We start from the raw sequence: 17,455 nt of genomic DNA on the forward strand, positions 1-17,455 counted from the left end.
TGGGCCGCCAGCCCTGGGAATTGGCTGGAGCAGGGTCAGGAGGGCCGGGTGCTAGGCTCTGAAGCCACCGAGGGCTGAGGAGGCTGAGGATGGGGCGAACCGTGGGCTGGCAAGGGGGGGGCTGTGGCCAGGGGGGGCGGAGTGTTTCAGGGAGTGAGGGCGTGGGAGGCTGGCTGTGTCGACAAGGAAGAGGCGGGATTGTAGCGGGAGGGACCAAAGGAGTTCTGGGAGATTTCTTTGTTGTCTCCGGATGCAGGAGTTGGGCTTTAGGATGGCCACCAGGAGCCCTGGAGAAGGATTTGCTGGAGTCACGTCAAAGGGGGGCGGTGGTGATGCTTCCCTCTGTCCACCACTGGGTGGTGCTGAAGGCCCCAGGCGGGGACTGCTGGCTCTGAGCCCTTCCTGCGGGAGGCCGGGACTCTGGGCCAGCAGGTGTGAGATGGAGGCTCAGGGGGGCCAAGGGGACACCATGGGGGTTCAGACGGGCTCTGCAGGGCCAGACGCTGGCCGGGGCACCAACTCCCCCAAGCCCGGGTCTATAAATAGCCAGCAGGCCTGGGGGGAGTCAGGCTTTTCTATAAACAGCCCTGTCCAGGCCCAGCAGCTGGGGCCCTGCCAATCACATGGCCCAGCCCAAATTAGAACAACCCCCTGCAGAAGCACACAGGCTCGGCTGCCCAGGGTTCCCACTCTCTGGGGCCACACATCAAGGGACCTCACCTCATGTCATACGTGGTGCCCCAGGACACAGGTGCCCCTGGAACTTGAAACAGTGCACCGGCAGGAGTGAAAACGGGTACAGCCGCTTTGGGAAACAGTTTGGCAATTTCTTAAAAAGTTGAACATAAATTTGGCATACAACCCAGCCACTCTCGTTTTAGGAATCTATCCCCGAGAAATGAAAACACACGGGCAGCACACACGTGTTCACGGCGGCGCCGCTCACAAAGCCTCACAGGGAGACCACCCGAACGTCCACAGACAAGTGAACGGGTGAACAAAACGTGGTCTGGCCACAGAACCTTCTTCAGCCACACGAAAGAATGCAGTCCTGACACACTACAGCCCGGCCGAATCTCCAAAACATGCTAAGCCGGTCACAGAAGGCCACTTACTGTCTGATCCCACTTACATGAAATAGCCACGGAAAACCAATCCGTAGCGACAGAAGGCACTTTAGTGGTTGCTGGGGTTGGGGGAAGGGGGAGCTGCCACATCGGGAGTGTGGGGACTTTGGGGGCATGATGGAAATATACTAAAAGCGGACCACGGTGATGATTGCAGCATCTTGTAAATCTGCTGGAAAGGTAGCTGAATCACACACACAGAAGGGGAGGTTTATGTCGGTAAATTACGGCCCTATAGAGCTGTGCTCATCTCACCACTGTCCTGCCCTTGCCCCTATTCTCGGGGCTCTGTGGGAGCAGGCAGGGCCCCTCTGGGAGCAGGCAGGGCCCCTCAGGCCCACCCCTCCCGCGATCGGCCCACCCCTCCCGCGATCCATCCACCTGTCCAGCCATGCACACAGCCAAATACGTGCTAATGCAGCCATACCCCCATCTACCCACCCTCTCGCTCCCCCCGTCTGTCCTTCCCTTCCTCCATCTACGCGTCTGTCCATCATCCATCCGTCCATCCATCCACCCACCCGTCTGTCCATCATCCATCCATCCATCCACCCACCCACATCATCACAGCCATTGTGATCAAACCACATTCACCCACAGTTTCTGAATACAATGTAGTCACGTGCTGGGCAAGCTTTGCTCTTTATTGGCCAAAGTTCCTCCATCTCAGCAGCACACGGTGGGGGGGTGGGGGGTGGGCGGGGGTGCAGTGCAGGCAGGGGGCCCATGGGGTCAGAGACGAGAGGTGGCAGCCCCTCTGGCCAGATCCGTCCGGTCCCCTAGGCCTGGACCCTGGCCTCCCCTCAGCCCAGCCGGGTCTGGGGGTGGGAGCAGCAGTTCGCAGGGCGGGTCGTGTTGTCGACGAGGGGACCAGGTCCCAGCTGTGGCCACAAGGGCAGACCCCTCCCCACCTCAGGGCTGGAGATGCTAGGATGGGTGTCAGCTCCATGGGGTCCCCCCCTGCTGAGTAGGGGGACGCTGGCCCTCCCATGCACTGCCAGACAGCCTGCCTCTACCCAAAGGCCCTGGGGTCCTCTCACCCACCTACCTATCCCCGACTCGGCCACCACAGAACTGTAGAAACCCATCAACAATCCCATTTCAGTTAAACACGACTGCTTCAGACCAACTGAGTGGGCTGGGGGGACGAGCTGTGGCGCCGGGGCTCCAGCCCCCCCCCCACCCCCCGGCTAACCGCAGCTTCAGGGGGAGGGGGTCTGTGAGGGCCTGTCCCCAGAAGCAGCTGGGTGCCAGGTCACAAGCTCAGCGGTGCCTGGGCCCGCAACCACCTGACCCTGCCCCCTGCAGGCTGTGGGCGGGCGCCGTGGTGCATGCGGTGTGGGGTTGGGGCTGGGCATCGGCGTTTGGAAAGCAAACCGCGAGGGGCTGGGGGCATTCAGGCGGGCCAGGAAGGTGCCAGGGGGGCCGGGCCCCAGTGCCCATTGGGGTCCCAGCCACAAGCCCCTGCCAGGGCTCCGGGAGACCGCGGCACTGGCTGGGTAAGGCACAGAGTTTTGGTTTCCCGGGGGCCGGTCCCAGCCTGGCCCCGGAGGAGCCCTGCTCGGCAGCACGTCCAGCGGTCCTGCTGCGGGTCCTCTCACTTGGTTCTGGGCCGGGGCCTGAGGCCTGCGGGGAGGGAGAGGAAAGAACTAGGTCAGGAGCAGCCTTGCTGTGGGCAGTGGCAGGGGGCCCGCATCGGGGCCCCAGGCTCCTGCTGCCCCCTGGTGACCCCTGCCCAGTGGGCTGCACCGCGTGTCCCCAGGTCCACTCTGACCGCAGGCCCTTTCTCTGGAGCAGCGAGGCTCACACAGGAAGCAGGTGCCAGCTGACCCCTGGCAAGATGGCTCGTCCACCTGTCCAGACTGGGTTTCACAAAGCACGTTTCATCACCAGGCGGGCGGGGTCTCCCCGAGTCTCACTCCGTCTACGCTCACAGGTCCCCACTGTCACCAGCTCTCCCTGGAGGTCCCAGTCACTTCCCCACCGGCCCCTCACGTGGACGTCTCCTGCCGTGTCTTTCTGCAGCTCCGTCCTCAGGGCACCGGGTTCTACACCTATGGCTCCTGCCCCCTGCCGGCCCTGCGCCCACCCAGTGCCCTCCGTGCTCTGTAGTCCGGGGGCCCTCGCCTGGCTGTTCCCCCCAGGTGCCCTGCGCCCACGGCACCCCGGAGCCAGGTGGCGGTGTGGGGCCTGGGGACCAGAGCTCAAAAGAGATGGGCCAGGAAAACGAGTGGGGCGGAAGCAGAGGATCAGAGTCACTCACACTGTGGCTCCAGTCCCAGCCCCACTGCAGGCCCAGGAGGAACAGTCAGGCGGGCCCAGGCCGGGGCGGGGCGGGCAGAGGAAGCTGGGGTGGCACTGCAGCCAGGAAAGGACCGCAGGAGCCGGCGGAGGCGACCTGACGCCACTCCCCCCACTCTTCCCGTGGCCACGGGAGCATCGCAGCACAGGACAGAGGACGGAACAGACACCCACACTCGACACTTGCACGATTGAAAGATGGCAGAAGAGAAGTTTGTGGAAGGCACGACAGAACAGAAATGCTGGTGCAAACTGGGAGCCGTCACCCTGGCCATCACCCACTGGCTGCTTACTAATCAGAGTGAAAACAGTACTTGTGCAGCGGGGCTCTGCCAGAATCACCACCGTAACACGTCTGGGTCGGCATCAATGCCACCGACACCGGGACAAACAGGCCCCTGAGCCCCTCCTGCAATGCTCTGGGGGAGGACTCACGTCATGGGTGTAGGATTCCTGCCCTAAACGCAACCTGGACCCAGGTGGGGGACAAACAGGACACCTCCAAAGTGACTTCGTGTCTTCGGTGTTATGCAAAAGGGGCTGGACGTGTGGTCCTGGGCAGGACTTTGTTTCCAGAAAAGCAAAGCAACGACTGCAACAGGGAGACTGGGGCCAGGGGTCACCCCGGCCGGGGCTGCAGGTGAAGATAGCTCGGCGTCCGGGTGTGCGGGAGAACGGCCCTGACCTGGGCGCCCTGGGGACAAACCCCGGCACAAAGTATCCTGATGGCTATAAGCAACTCTCAAATCGGTCCGTAAAGCTGCGGGGGGTGGGGGGAGCAATGCAGCAGATGTCAGCAATTCTCCTATGTTTTCCACATTTTTGTAATTTCAGGGTACAGGGTAGGTGGTGTTCACTGGGACCTCCTTGCAAATTTTCTGTCCAGTTGAAGTTCTTCTCCAAATGAGAAGTTGGGGAGACGAGGAGGGTAGGGGTTCTTCCTCCCGTCCTAATACTGGATGACGGGGCCCACGAGCCTGCAGACTGGGAGCCCCAGGCCTGGCCGGGGGTGGGGTGGGGGGGAACTCGGGGAGTGCAGACCCTGCTCTGGGCGCAGCGACCTCTCACCAGACAGTGGCCACACACGGTCGCTGTCCCAAACCCACAGACTGCACCCTCCAACGTCCCCCACGCCTAGGGCCAGCAGCTGGGGCTGCAAGGACAAATCCTGGCCCTGAGGGACAGGCGGGTGCCCTCGTGACAGCAGAGAGCCCAGCTCAGAACCCCCAGGGGGCAAACCCCCGGAGCGCAGGGTGAAGGCTGAGCCCGGCAGTGAGGATGAACTAGGTCACAGCTGCACTGGACCAACCCCTGCCCTGGGCTCTGGCACCAGCCCGACCTCACTTCGATGCCCTGTCCAAGCCCCGGGCACATCGGGCAGAAGGTGCGTGAGGAACCGAGGGCGACCCCCTACAGAGCTCCCACCCGGGCAGGGCTCTGGGGCCCTGCACCAGATCACGGCCCACAGCACAGGCCGGGACGCCGTGGGACCCAGGCCCGTTACTCTGGTTGCAGCTGTGAGCCTCGTCAAAGACCCTGACTGTCCCACCCCCTCGCGGGGGTCCCAGGCGGTGCCCACAGACCCACTGCCTCCAGGGAGAGGACGCCTGTGCATCTCCACAGGGGCCGGTGGCCTGCCTGTCCCTGGCAGCAGCCGCCAGGGTCTTCCCTGTCCCTCACGGTCTCCCCGGGGACGCGTGTGGCTGGAGCCAGGGCCAGAGGAGGGCCAGGTGCCCTGTGGACAGACTCGGGGGAAGCCAAGGCTGGGGGTCGGGAGCTAGCACGAGGCTCCGGCAGGGCGACCTCAGCCTGCCCGGCCGGGCCGAGGGCCACGCCGTCCCCACCCTCCGGGCCCTGGAGCCCTGCTCCCCGAGGGCGCCCCGGCTGGCCCCGTCCACCCCGTCGGCCCGGCGGAGGCTCCGAGGCCGCACCTGCCCCAGCTAGGCGAGGCACGGCTCCCGCCCTTCTCCGAGAGGGAGAGGAAGCCGGGCACCGGGAGGGCCCCACACCGCGGCCCGGGGGACGCCGGCTGGAGGGCTGGGGAGCTGGGTTAGTGCCCAGGAAGGCCGGGCGCGGGCCCTGCCTCTGCCGCCACCGTTAGTGCTGAGCGCCAGGCTGGTACGTACCTTACTGGATCACACAGAGTCTTTTTGTTTTATTATCGTCAGGGTCAAGGTCAACCTCTGCTTCCAAATAAAAGAAACGCGCTCAACAGCTCGCCCCTCACGAGCGACACTGAACTCAGAACCGGGGCCGGGGCCGCGTGGACGCTACGCCGAAAGAGCCGCACCCCAGGCCCCCCGCCGCACCCTGCTGGACGTGGCCTACGTAAGGCAGGGGCCAGTGGGTTAGAGGTGTGGTGGCTGGGAGGGGCCCCCAAGGCTGCCCCTCCCGGTGCAGAGGCGCTGCCACCTCCTCTCTGGCAGGACACGGAGATGCCCCGGGAATCGCCCACGCTGGGGGGAACGGGTGGCAGCGGCCGGCCGCAGGGAGAGCTCCAGGGCCCTGGCGTGTGACGAATGAGCTCCAACCACACGCCAATGCCCCGAGCCCTGCCGACTCGCCCGCCCGGTACCCCTGCTCAGGGTACAAGGAGGAACGGGGGAGCCCCAAGTTACCTTCCTGGCTCCTGGAGGGGCGCTTCTTCCTTCGCTTGCCTGTGCCCTTTGACGTCCGGCCCTGGGCCCTGGGGAGGGTGCCAGACCCTGACGAGTCAGTCACGGCATCCTCGGAGAAGGACCTGTCCAGGGAGGTGTCCAGAGCGGAGTCTGGGGCTGTGCGCTCCTCATCTTCGTCTCCGTCCCCGCCACGGCCTGCAGCAGGGACGCCAGCACCGCGGCTGTGGGCACCTGCGTCCTCCGCGCCCTCGCGTGTGGTGTCAGCCTCGGCCTGGCGGGCGCCTGGAGGGGCCGTGGGTTCCTCGGTGTCTTGGCTCAAACCCATTGCTGTGGAGGGCTTGTCACTGGAGAAGCTGAGGGGCTTCAGGGCCTGAGTGTCTCCCAGCACCAATGGCCAGGCCCCTGCAGAGGGCTGGGGGCCCAGGGGGTCCTCGGTGGCCAGGACATCACTGGCATCCATGTACCAGGAAGAACGCCTCTCCAGGGACCCAGGACCACCCTTCTCTGATGAGTCTCCAGTGGGCTGGGCGCTGCTGGGGGCGGCATCCGCGAGAGCCCAGCCGCGGGGCTCCTTGGCCGCTGCAGCGTCGGGACCAGACTCAGAGGTGGGGAGGCTGGTGCCTCCCACGGGGTCCCTGGTGGCCGCTGTGGATGGAGTACACATCAGCGGAGGGCAGGGGCGCCTCAGTGATCCCGATCCCCAGGGCCTGCCCAAGTCGAATACCACCCACCCTGCAAAGCCCCCTCCCCGGGAAGCTTTTCCTGGTGGCCGAGTGTGGGTTCCCACAGGGCAGGCCCGGGCCTTTATGTCCACGGTCTGTCCACAGTGGGGGAGAGCAGGGGTCGCTGGGCCCCGAGGCGATGGCACATGTCACCCCCGCCCCCAGAGTCCCCAAGGAGTCCAAGGCAGCCTCCTCAAGAGTGGAGAGTCCCACCCCAGGGCCTCATGTCTGCCTCCTCCACCGCCACAGAGCCCCTCTGAGCCCCAGGGCATCTGTCAGCGGGCCCATTGGCCCGACTCTTCTGCCGGCCTGGGGGCTGGACGGACGGCCGTCACACCAGCCGGGGAGCTCTCTTGCAGCAGAGACATGCGGAAGCATCATGGGGGTGAGCTGGCCCTTATCTCAGGGCAGCAGGGGAGAGGAGCGGGCTCTCCTGTGAAATCAAGGAGGGCTTCTCGGAGGAAGGGAGGCGCGCTGGGCTGCAAGGATGGCATAGCGCGGGGGTGGCGGGAAGCAAATGGTGACGGGGAGGTGGGGGAGGGTCTCACCAGGTGCCTTGCTTCTCGGGGGGTCTGCGGCAGCCGCCCTGCTGGCCACCTCGGTGTCCCCTCGGCCACGGGCCGTCTTGCGCAGCTGGAAGCCCTTCCTGATGTCAGCCAGCAAGGCGTCGATGACACACACCTCTTCCTGCTTCCCGCCTCCCTGCCTGACTGAGAAACCCAGAGACGTGGCTCAGAGGGTCCCTGGAGCCCACCTGGGGACTCACCCCAGAGGAGGGGATGTAGTGCTGCCAGACTTGCAAGGAAGGAGGAGTGCCCACGGCCCAGACCCGGTGCCCTGCCCCCCTGTGGCCTGTCCCTGCTGCCCCAGGCCCGGCCTCACCAGGCTTCCCGTCCTCGCCCCGCAGCCTCCGGGCCTCCTCCTCCTGCGCCAGCTGCTGCCTCCTCCTCTCAGCCCTGGCCGCCTGTTCCTTCTGGTCCTTGTTCTCCTGTGGGACAGCCGTGGCCCGTGACCCCCGCCCTCCATCACCCCCACTCCGCCTGCCCTCCCCGGCAACGGCGGGGCCCACCTTCAGGGCGCGGCCCGTGACCCCCGCCCTCCATCACCCCCACTCCGCCTGCCCTCCCCGGCAACGGCGGGGCCCACCTTCAGGGCGCGGATGAAGAGGTCCCGGAAGGCCTTCATGGTGCTGAGCGTGTCCTCCAGGGACAGCTGCTGGGCGTCCTCACACAGGTAGGCGGCCAGCTCCAGCTGCTTCTGCGTGATGGCCTGGAATACCTCCTCCACCTCCTGGGAGGCTGTGATGCTGGCCTGTGGGCACAGGGGCAGGGTCATGGCCCGGAGGGGGCCCACGCAGGGCACCGCCTGCTGTCACAGGGAGATGCCCAGGCTGCAGCCCCAGGGAGGGCGAGGTGGGGCCCATGGCCGCAGGAGGATGGCCACCGGCACAGGCCCTGCAGGCATCGTGGTCTCTGAGCAGGACCGAGGGTCTGAGCACTGCAGCCCCAGGATCAGGGACCAGGAACAGGGGGCCGCCCTCCGGGGGGGGGGTCTCTCACTCTGGCTCTCTCCTCCCCACGCTCACCTGCCCCCCGCCCGACTCGCCAGCCTACCTTACAGACCCCAGGCCTGGCAGACTCCCCAACGCCGGAGGGGCCCACCTCCCCAGAGACCACCGGGCAGCCGCTCCCAGCCCAGGGCCCCACCCGCCCAGCACTTGCCTGGAGGCGTTGGGAGTACTGCTCCTGCACCTCCGGGATGGAGGAAGACACCTTCCGTTCCATCTCCAGAAGCTTCTTCAGGTTAGTGCTGCACTCCGAGTGGATGATCTCAAGGTTTATCCTGAAGGTGTCAGAGGGCCGGTAAGGTCAGGTGACAGCTGGTGTCCAGGCTTGCTGGGACAGCGGGGGACCCCTGGACTGCTCACCCTCAGGGACAGGGGGGACCCCAGGACTGCACACCCTCAGGGACAGCGGGGACTCCAGACTGCACACCCTCAGGGACAGCGGGGACTCCAGACTGCACACCCTCAGGGACAGCGGGAACCCCCGGACTGCACAGCCTCAGGGACAGTGGGACCCCGGACTGCACACCCTCAGGGACAGCAGGGACCCCGGACTGCACAGCCTCAGGGACAGTGGGGACCCCCAGACTGCACAGCCTCAGGGACAGTGGGACCCCGGACTGCATGCCCATTGGCTGCCAGAAACACGTCAAGAGCTTTCGGATGGGCTGAGTGGTGTCGGGATGAAGTGCCCGCCCTAGAAGGTGCTGTGCCTGTGGCGTTAGGACAGTAACCCTGCGGATCAGCCTGTCCTCCTTGCCTGACCCTCCACAAGGCTCAGCAGCCCCAGGACCAGAGGACCTTCCACGGTGGCGTGGTGCCGGGCAGGGCCTGTGCTGGGAGCGTGGACCCTGGAGGCGGATGGCCCGGGCTGCCCTCCCAGAGCTGCACCTGGGCTATGTGACCCCATGGACCCGGCCCTGCTTCCCCAGGCCTCAGTTTCCCTCCTTGTACCATGGGGTGGCACGGCCTCGTCTTGAAGGTTAACCTTGTAAAGAGAGCGTGTTAGGCCAGCCCCTGGCGTGATCGTAGCCAGGTCGCTCCCCGACATCCTAGGCCTCAGTTTCTTCCTTTAGGCCACACGGGCACAGGCCACGGTGGACACGAGGTCTTGCCCAGGGTGAGAGTGAGTGTCTATCAGGCAGCAGATCCTGGGGGCCGGGGTGGCGCCGCAGCGTGTGACCCAGCCTAGTCCAGCCGCCCCACTGGCTGGGGAGCGGGCAGTGGGGGGCAGGGCAGGAGGTACCTACCCTGCCGCTCGGGAGGGCGGCTCCAGGTCCTGGGGCAGCTGCAGGAGGTCCGGGTGGCTCTCCTCCACCTCCTGCAACACGACGTGTCCGGTGAGACCCGCTAAGGCCACCCTGCAACCCCCCACCCTCGGTGGCTGTGGTTCACGGCCCTCAGAAAGCCCTCGGCACCCTGGGCCTCCAAGGCCTCCCCTCGGGCCTGGCCGGATTCTGCCAGTTTCGCTCTCCTTGGGGTCTGGGGAGGGACGGAGGCCAGTTGGAGTGGGTGAGGACTGCGGGGGGTGCAGCGGTGTGAAGGGGAGACCAGGGGCTCGGATGGGAGCCCAGAGGGGCTGCGGGCAGAGCGGGGCGTGGGCGCCATCCTGAAGGCCCCCCAGGCCCGCGGGCACCTGCAGCACGTGGTGCAGCAGCGTGACGCGGCTCTGCTGGGCCTTGGTCTCCGTGAGCTTCAGCAGCGTGCTCATCTTGAAGCCGTCAGCGTCCCCGGTGTGGCTGCCCTGCGAGGGCGGCAAGGGAGCCTCTTGGCCTGGGCCCGGGGCCGGGCGGGGATCGGGGAGCAAGGGCGGGCTGCGTGCTGCCCACTCACGTAGTTGAGGAAGTTCCCGATTTTCAGGATCAGCAGGCAGAAGACAGGCAGCCGGTGGCTGGCGAGCAGGCCTGCGGGATGGCATCCCTTCACTGCCTGCCGCAGACTCCCCGCGAGGCTCCAGGGCACGAGGGAGGGGGTAGGGCAGGGGAACCCTGACCGAAAGCAAGCCTGGAGGCTCGGGAAGCAGGAGCGACAAGGGGGCAGGTGACCACTGCCCGTTCTGGGGGCGAGGACACTGAGGGGAACCTTCTGGAACCTGCAGCCACCCTGGCTCTCAGGTCTGTGGCCAAGACGACAGGGGACATCCCCGCCCGGCGTGCGACCCCAGCGGAACCGAGCCACGCCTCGGTAGTCAGGCCCGTCCGTGTCCCTGCCCGGGACTCCTCGCTCAGGGAAAGCGGTGTGCGTGTGTGTGCACGTACGTGTGTCGGCATGGGCACGCGTGCGTGCGTGCACGGCTCAGGCTTCTGAGCCTGAGGGCGGTGGTCTACAGGGAGGGGAAGGTTGGCACCCCCAGGTGCCTCTGTGGCCCGAGGGGCGCCCTCCAGGGCCTGCCCGCCCCCAGCCTGGTGCCCCACTCACTCTCGCAGGCGGCGAGCAGCAGCTGGGCCTTGGGCCGCACCATGTCCAGCACAACGGCCGTACCCTCACACAGCAGCATGCACTCGACCCGGAGCTGGTAGCTGGGGCGGCAGAGCAGGAGCTCAGGGCCCGGGGGCCCCCACCCACCTGCCCTGGGCCCGCAGGGTCCTCTCGGCACAGAGCTGGTGGGGGGTGGTCCCACGGCCTGGCCCTGTTCAGCACGCACCTTCCCGAGCCAGGCCCCGGGTGGGATTCAGCAGGACTGGGGTGGGCCCAGGAAGGGCGCTCCGGACAAGCCCCCGGCTGCCGAAGATGAGGGCAGTCGCTCCCCTGTGGGGCACCCCTCCCTCCTAGAACAGGGGCCTTCCCGGGGGTCACATAGGGGGCCTGGGTCTGCCTGCTGGAGGCCACACAGCCCTGCCCACTGCCCACCCCCAATGCCGTCGCTGGCCTGGAGGAAGGCCCCGGCCCACAGGGTCCCCTCGAAGGGCCCCACGGTTGGGGGTAGCACCAGTGGTATCTGTACCGCTCTTCATGGAACCCTGGGGACGGGTCTACACAGCCCTGCTCTCTCCTCTGGGTCTGGGCCCAGCTCCCGCCCTCAATCCCCACCCCCGCCCCCGCGGGCAGGCCCTCGGGTCCGGGGCTGCCGAGCTCACCAGGGGATGCCCAGCAGGAGTAGGTAGAACTGGTCAGCGCTGGCCAGCCTGGCCCGATCCTCTGTGAAGGAGCGCAGGTTTTCAATCTGCAATAGGAGGCCCACGCGTGCTCACCCAGGAGGCCTGCGGCGGCTCGCTGAGGCGCCCGCTCCCCGGGCGCAGCTCTGGGTGGAGCTGCAGGCCCCTTGGGCGCCCCGACACACGCCTCTCGGGCCCACTCACCTCGTGCTTCTCGGGGAGGAGCTTGAGGAGCTGCCTGAGGACCTCCACGTCAAACTTGCTGGTGTCCCCAGCCCGGATCATAGCGGTGAGCTCCTCGTTGGAGCTGGCGGGGTGAGAGGATGGGGGTGGTCACACGAGGCACCTCACTTGGCCTCCTCGGGACCCTGCCAGCCTGGGACGGCCCTTGGCCCACAACACCTCTGCTGGTCATACCCGGGTTGCCTCCCACACCTAGGAGATCGCAGGGGCCAGGGCTGCGGGGCACAGAGAAGGCAAGCCACCTGCCCGGGGTCACACAGTAATGAGGCTGGGGGCTGAATAGAACACTCCCCATCTGCCAGAGCACCCTCTTCCTCCTCCTTCCAGGGGGCTGCTCAGGACACAGGCGGGATGGCTCAACGGTACCCAGTGAGCTCCCGGGCAGGACACCTGCTGCAGGGAAGGACTCAAGGGCTGGGAGCCTGGGCCAGGTCCTCGGCCTGGCTTGGCCACCGCCTGTCTGTGACTTATGGGGTCCCCACCACTCTCTGGGTCTCATTTTCCCCAGGGAGCTTGGACTGGTGGTCTCCAGAGCCCCCAGCTGGGGTCCTCTGTGGCTATTACCCCCACTGTCTCTAGCCCCAGGGATGGGATGTGAACTTCCCAGGGTGGCCTGCAGAGGGCACTGCTGAGCCCAAGATGGGGGGCTGGGTCAGGCGGGGCCTGGTAGTCTGACCGGGGCTGTGCGGGAGGGGCCGGCTCTGCGACACCAGCTGCTCTCAGATCCCCGCAGCTCACCATTTAAACTGCTTCAGGAAGATGTTGAGGCTCAGGCTCTTCTTGGAGTCCAGAAAAGTGATCTGGAAAAGTGATCCGTGACCCGTCAGTACCTGGAGGGCGGCCACGGAGCCCTGTCTAAGCCCCGGCCCCCTCCCTACCTCCTTGGGCTCCTTCCTGGCTGGAGCCACTGCTTGTTCCTTGGGCTTGGCCACGGGGAAGGAGAAGAGCTGCTCGAGGCTGGAGAAGTCAGGCTCCACCACCTCAGCGTCCGGGCTGCTCAGTGACGCCCACATGGAGCTGCGCTCTGCGGGCAAGGGGCCGCCGGTCAGGCTCACACCCACCCCGGGAGTCTGGGGTGCAGCTGGCCCGGGCCTTGGAGGGCTGGCAGGGATGCCCTGCCTGGGGCCCAGCCCAGGGCAAGCATACAGCAGGCACTTAATAAATGCCTGGCAAAGGAAGCCCTCCAGCTGCTGTCATGCCACGTATGTGGGTGTGGCTGCATGGGGGGCCTGCGTCCAGGCTGGCAGGTGACCTGGCCGCCAGCCAGCCTTGGCCTTGACCTTCTCTGAGCCATCAGCACCCTCAGCCCCTGGGCAGCATCAGAGACACACACTGGCCTGCAGTTGTGGGAGGAGAGGGGCCTTAGAGGTGACCCCTGACCTGTTCCTGCCCCGGCTGCCCCCCATGGCAGCCGAGCCCCTGCCCTCAGAGGGAAGCCACCTGGGGGCTTGGACTCACCTCGGACCACGGTGGACGGCAGCTTCTGCCAATTCAGCTTCTTCATGCGCAGGGTGGGGGGCTGCACCCGCCGGTGGCTGGGGACCCAGGCGGAGCCCAGGCTGTGGCCCACGTGGGCCACGATGATCTCCTCCACGCCGCCTGCTGCAGGGGGCCTGGAGGTGACCGGCAGGGGCGGGGGCGGGGGCGGGCACCCCAGGCCTGGGAGTGGAGGTGGTGGGGGTATGGTCCCACTAGGGCCAGGCAGTGGGGGAGGTGGGGGTGAGGGGAACGCGGCCCCCAGGCTTGGCAGGGGAGGGGGTGGAGGAGGTGGTGGGGGTGGGGGCGGGGGACAGGTTGCGGTGCCAGGGAGGGGGGGTGCAGCTGGGGGTGGGGTGGGCTCCAGCTGCTCCGGAGCTGTGGGCTGTGGCGCCATCCTGCCACTCTCGCCCTGGACACTGGCAACGTGCAGGCCAGTGAGGGCTGCCGCTGGCTGCTGGCCCCCGACCCCCACCGTCGGGGCACCGGTGTTCTGGGGGGAGCTGCCCCTTTGACTCTGGCCCAGGTTGACCTGGACGCCCTTGTGGGCCTTGTCCAGGGAGCGCGGGCGGGGCCACCCCTTGATGGACAGGAGCCGCTCGACCATCTCCTCCAGGGTGCACTCCTGGGCTGGGGTGGGGACATCCAGGTCAGGGTAGGGGGCATCCGGAAAGGTGCGGCCCCTCCCTCGGGCAGGGGCGGGTTAAGGACCGAGGCTGGCCCCCTCCCCCCACAGGCTAAGAACCCAGTGTCTGCCCACCAGGCTGGGGTCAGGGAGGGGGACGCGGGCAGGGGCTAAGGGCACGGGGCCCCCTCCCCCGCCCCATCCCACCCACTCACTGTCACTGGCCAGGAGCACGGCCCGGTTCACCAGGCTCTCCAGGGCCTCCCAGAGCAGCTGGCTGGAGCGGACGGTGGGCTCCAGATGCAGGAGGCCCTGCAGCACAGACAGCAGGTGGGCAGACGCTGGGGAGCAGCTCACCTGGGCGGGGTGGGCGAGGAGCAGGGGTCACGGCCATCGCCTCGCCAGGAGTGTCCACCCTGTCACCCCTCTGCGCCCCACGGGGGCCCTGGCGAGGCGCCTGAGTCAGGGTTCCCCGACGGGCACGCTGTGACACCTGGGGTTGGGGCACCGTGTGCGGGTGGTCCGTGCCCTGCGGGACGTTCAGCCGCATCCCTGGTCTCCACCCACTCGAAGCCAGCAGCACCCCTGCTCAGTTGTGACAACCCCAGACGTCTCCAGATGTTTCTGGACGCCCCTGGGGACACTGGCCCCTGGCTGAGAGCTGCTGGGTTCGGTGAAGGGAGGGGCTGAGCTGGACCAGAACCCGGCCCCCCGACTCTCGCTGGCCCCAAAGTCCCCTCGGTACCCCTCACGGTGGCCGGGCGGCTGGGCCCAGGACAGCACAGCCTAGCCTGTCCTCCTGCGTCCTGGGGCCCTGGCTCTGGCGGGGGACAGCCCAGAGCCGGCCCCAGGCAGCGGGCTCCAGCCTCTGCCTCCCTCCAGCCCCCCAGCCCTCTCAGCTCCAGATGTGGCTCCCCCCGGGCCCAGCAGGGCAGGGTGTGCCCAGGGCAGGACAGGAGGCCACTTCCGAGCCCTGAGCCCACCGGCCCCTCCCCCGAGACAGTCCCGGGAGGGGCTGCCCCGGCCCCGGCCCACCTTGTGGAAGAGGGAGGCGAAGACCTCCTGGTGGCTGTTGATGTCGACGCCCCCGAAGACCCGCAGCAGTTCCTCCTCGTCCTCGGCCTTGGCCTCCCTGAAGGCCTCCAGCTGGATTAGCAGGTCCTCGTCCTCCAGGTCTCTGAGGCGGGAGGGTGGGCGGGGCAGGGGCGGGCTCAGCGGGCTGCTCCCCCAGCTTCCCCCCCGGGACAGGCGCGCAGACAACCCCAAGCAGGGCCCGCGGCCTGTAGGTGGCCGCCGTGGCCGGGGGCAGCGTGGCCTGTCGGGCCGGCCTCTCCGGTCAGCTCCGCGCCCCTCGGGACGGGAAGCGCGCGTTCTCACACTCGCAGGGAGAGATGGAGGGGCCGTGCTGCGGCGGGCACAGTAGGGAGGGCAGGCCCTCCTCTGGGTGCTGGAGGGCGGCACCAAGGCCGCCCCCGAGGGGTCCACCCGGCCTCTGCGATCAGGTGCGGGGCTCTGGCCTGAGCAGGGGGCTGTGCGTTCACTGAGCCCAGCACAGGCCTGTCCTCAGCCTGGCCAACGAGCCGCACCCTCAGCGCCCAGCAGACCTCTGCCCGAGGCCAGCGCACCACCAGTCGCACCAGCTGGGGCTCCTGCTCCTGGGGTCGCCCCTTGCCCACTTCCCTGGGGGCGGAGGCCCCACCCTGGAGAGTGGTCCTGATAAGGCTTGGGATGGGGTTCTCAGCTACACGGGTTTCTAGATATGCATTTAAATTTGAATTTCAGATAAACGCTGAACGGTATTTAGCACAAGTACGTCCGTGCAATACGTGGGACACACTTACACTAACAAAGCGATCTGTTGTCTACCTACAATCCAGTTTAAGTGGGCGTCCTGTACCCTACCTGGTAACTTAGTTTCTCGGGGCAGCTCCCGAGACCCTGGGCGGGAAATTCTGCAGAGTGGCCTGTCCAGCAGCGCTAGGGATGGCAAGCTGGGTCCTCCCTGGGACCTGGCCCCAGGAGGGGTGGGCCTGCTGGGGCTACTCCAGGAAGCCCCCTCCCTGCCCATCTGGAGGCGCTGCTTGGGGCCCGGAGGGAGGGGGCCCTGGCTCCGGGGAGCAGAGTGGGGACTCACCGTAGCCGCATCAGAGCGTCCAGCAGCTGCAGCCCTGGGAACGGACAGGCAGGTGAGCCTCACAGGCGCTGCCCGGGCCGCCCACCCCGGGGCCACTCACATCTTTGACACCTTCACCTCCACCCTTTCCCTGGGCTCACTCCTACCACCCGAAGCACCCGGCCCGTTCCCTCGGGACACCGGGGATACGGGGCTCTCGGGGGAGACCACACTGGACGCACAGTGGTCCCCAGTAAACGGTCACTGGCACAGCCAGCAGGGCTGGAACTGGACGTCAGAGGACCCACCTCCCTCCACTGCCCAGCAGCCTTGCCCAGAGAGCCCTCCAGGGCTAACACCCAGGGGTCCTGAGGCCCTGGGCCCACCGAAGGGAGCAGGTGGGGGCAGGAGGCTTCCCAGGCCCAGGCAGAGCCTGTCTCTGGGGCCCTGGAGTGGAGGGCACGGGGCGTCTCCCCGGAAGGGGGTTAGCGCGGGCTGGGCGGCCAGGGGCCCAGTGGCGGAGGTCCGGGCAGGGTTACCAATGAACTCGCTGCGCAGCTGGGCGCGGGCACGGACGTCCTCGGGGCCCAGGATGATGGCGTTGACCACGCTGAGCAGGGTGGCCACGTAGGGCACGTTGTCGCTGTCCGAGAGCTCGTTCATGATGACGCTGAAGCGGTACTGCTGGCTGCACACCGTCTGCAGGGTGGGCAGGGGTCAGTGCGCCCCCAGGCCCCACCCAGGCGCCAGCCACCCAGCGCTCACCTTGTAATGGTCCAGGGCGTCCAGGGTCAGGGCGTGGCCCTCCGGTGAGTAGACGCACAGGGCCGCTAGCAGCTCCAGCACCTGCTTCTTGACCATCACGTTGGATGTGTCCAGAGCTGCCAAGGGCAGGGGGCCTCTCAGAGGGGCCCACCGACCCCCCAGCCCGGGGTCCTCCTCCTCCCAGTCCCGCCCTTCCCCCGCCTGTGCCCACCGCCCACCCTGGGCTCCCACCCTTTAGCTGCCAAGTGCCTGGCTGGCAGAGGCCAGGGGGCGCTCTGTATTGGCCCACCGCCCACATCAGGCGCTGGCCTCTCCAGACGCGCTGACCGTCCCCAGGGCCATGGGGAGAGGTGTGGGGGCAGGCACGGCTCCAGTCACCCGGGGTCGACTCCCGCTGGCCCTCAGGTCTAAGGGGGGGGTCTCTGCGGGCTCCGGGCCCAAGGCCAACATTGGCAGCCCTCCCAGGGCTGAGCCCGTGTTTTCTCCAAACTTAGACCAACTGTGTTTACGGCAGACACAGCCTGCGATGCCTCCTTGTCCCCATGTACCCCTGCCTCCCACTGCATTCCCGGAGCTGGGAAAGTTTTGGGGGTGTCTCTCGGCCGGCCCTGCTGAGACTAAGGCACAAAGGACTCCACAGACGGCAACTGCCGGGCCTGGGCCGGGCGGTCTCTGGTTCGCTCGCCCGCACGGGCCCTGCCCGCCCCGGAGCCCCACGCATCAGTGGGAGCAGCACAGCCTGGCAGGCAAAGAGCACGCAGGGGCCACTGTCCACCAAGGGCCACTTGCGGTCGCGCCCGAGGGTT

The 17,455-nt window shown here is 67.2% G+C and overlaps 2 protein-coding genes across 6 annotated transcripts in view; one reads left to right on the plus strand and one right to left on the minus strand.

Annotated features, from left to right (window-relative positions):
• The window catches only part of AKT1 (AKT serine/threonine kinase 1), a 65,747-nt gene extending 59,314 nt beyond the window's left edge, over positions 1–6,433 (plus strand). For all 3 annotated transcript variants that reach the window (XM_082387613.1, XM_082387611.1, XM_082387612.1), the window contains one exon: positions 6,422–6,433. The gene's annotated coding sequence lies outside the window, so the exon portion shown is untranslated. The remainder of the gene's footprint in view (positions 1–6,421) is intronic.
• The window catches only part of INF2 (inverted formin 2), a 28,883-nt gene continuing 13,180 nt past the window's right edge, over positions 1,753–17,455 (minus strand). For 2 of the 3 annotated variants that reach the window (XM_082387598.1, XM_082387597.1), the window contains exons 3-23: positions 16,650–16,765; positions 16,424–16,583; positions 15,906–15,939; positions 14,807–14,948; positions 13,987–14,128; positions 13,129–13,776; positions 12,549–12,694; positions 12,409–12,470; positions 11,632–11,734; positions 11,410–11,495; positions 10,751–10,851; positions 10,166–10,236; positions 9,969–10,076; positions 9,583–9,653; positions 8,490–8,610; positions 7,915–8,079; positions 7,651–7,756; positions 7,317–7,478; positions 6,047–6,691; positions 5,555–5,611; positions 1,753–2,753 (exon numbers count right to left, since the gene is read on the minus strand). In XM_082387598.1, the coding sequence (XP_082243724.1) occupies positions 5,556–5,611; positions 6,047–6,691; positions 7,317–7,478; positions 7,651–7,756; positions 7,915–8,079; positions 8,490–8,610; positions 9,583–9,653; positions 9,969–10,076; positions 10,166–10,236; positions 10,751–10,851; positions 11,410–11,495; positions 11,632–11,734; positions 12,409–12,470; positions 12,549–12,694; positions 13,129–13,776; positions 13,987–14,128; positions 14,807–14,948; positions 15,906–15,939; positions 16,424–16,583; positions 16,650–16,765 (3,245 nt within the window). In that variant the 3' untranslated portion in view covers positions 1,753–2,753; position 5,555. The remainder of the gene's footprint in view (positions 2,754–5,554; positions 5,612–6,046; positions 6,692–7,316; positions 7,479–7,650; positions 7,757–7,914; positions 8,080–8,489; positions 8,611–9,582; positions 9,654–9,968; positions 10,077–10,165; positions 10,237–10,750; positions 10,852–11,409; positions 11,496–11,631; positions 11,735–12,408; positions 12,471–12,548; positions 12,695–13,128; positions 13,777–13,986; positions 14,129–14,806; positions 14,949–15,905; positions 15,940–16,423; positions 16,584–16,649; positions 16,766–17,455) is intronic. The other variant, XM_082387596.1, reaches the window with a different exon arrangement.

The sequence above is a fragment of the Balaenoptera borealis genome (assembly GCF_965194805.1).
Source record: "Balaenoptera borealis genome assembly, chromosome: 3".
Taxonomy (NCBI): domain Eukaryota; kingdom Metazoa; phylum Chordata; class Mammalia; order Artiodactyla; family Balaenopteridae; genus Balaenoptera; species Balaenoptera borealis.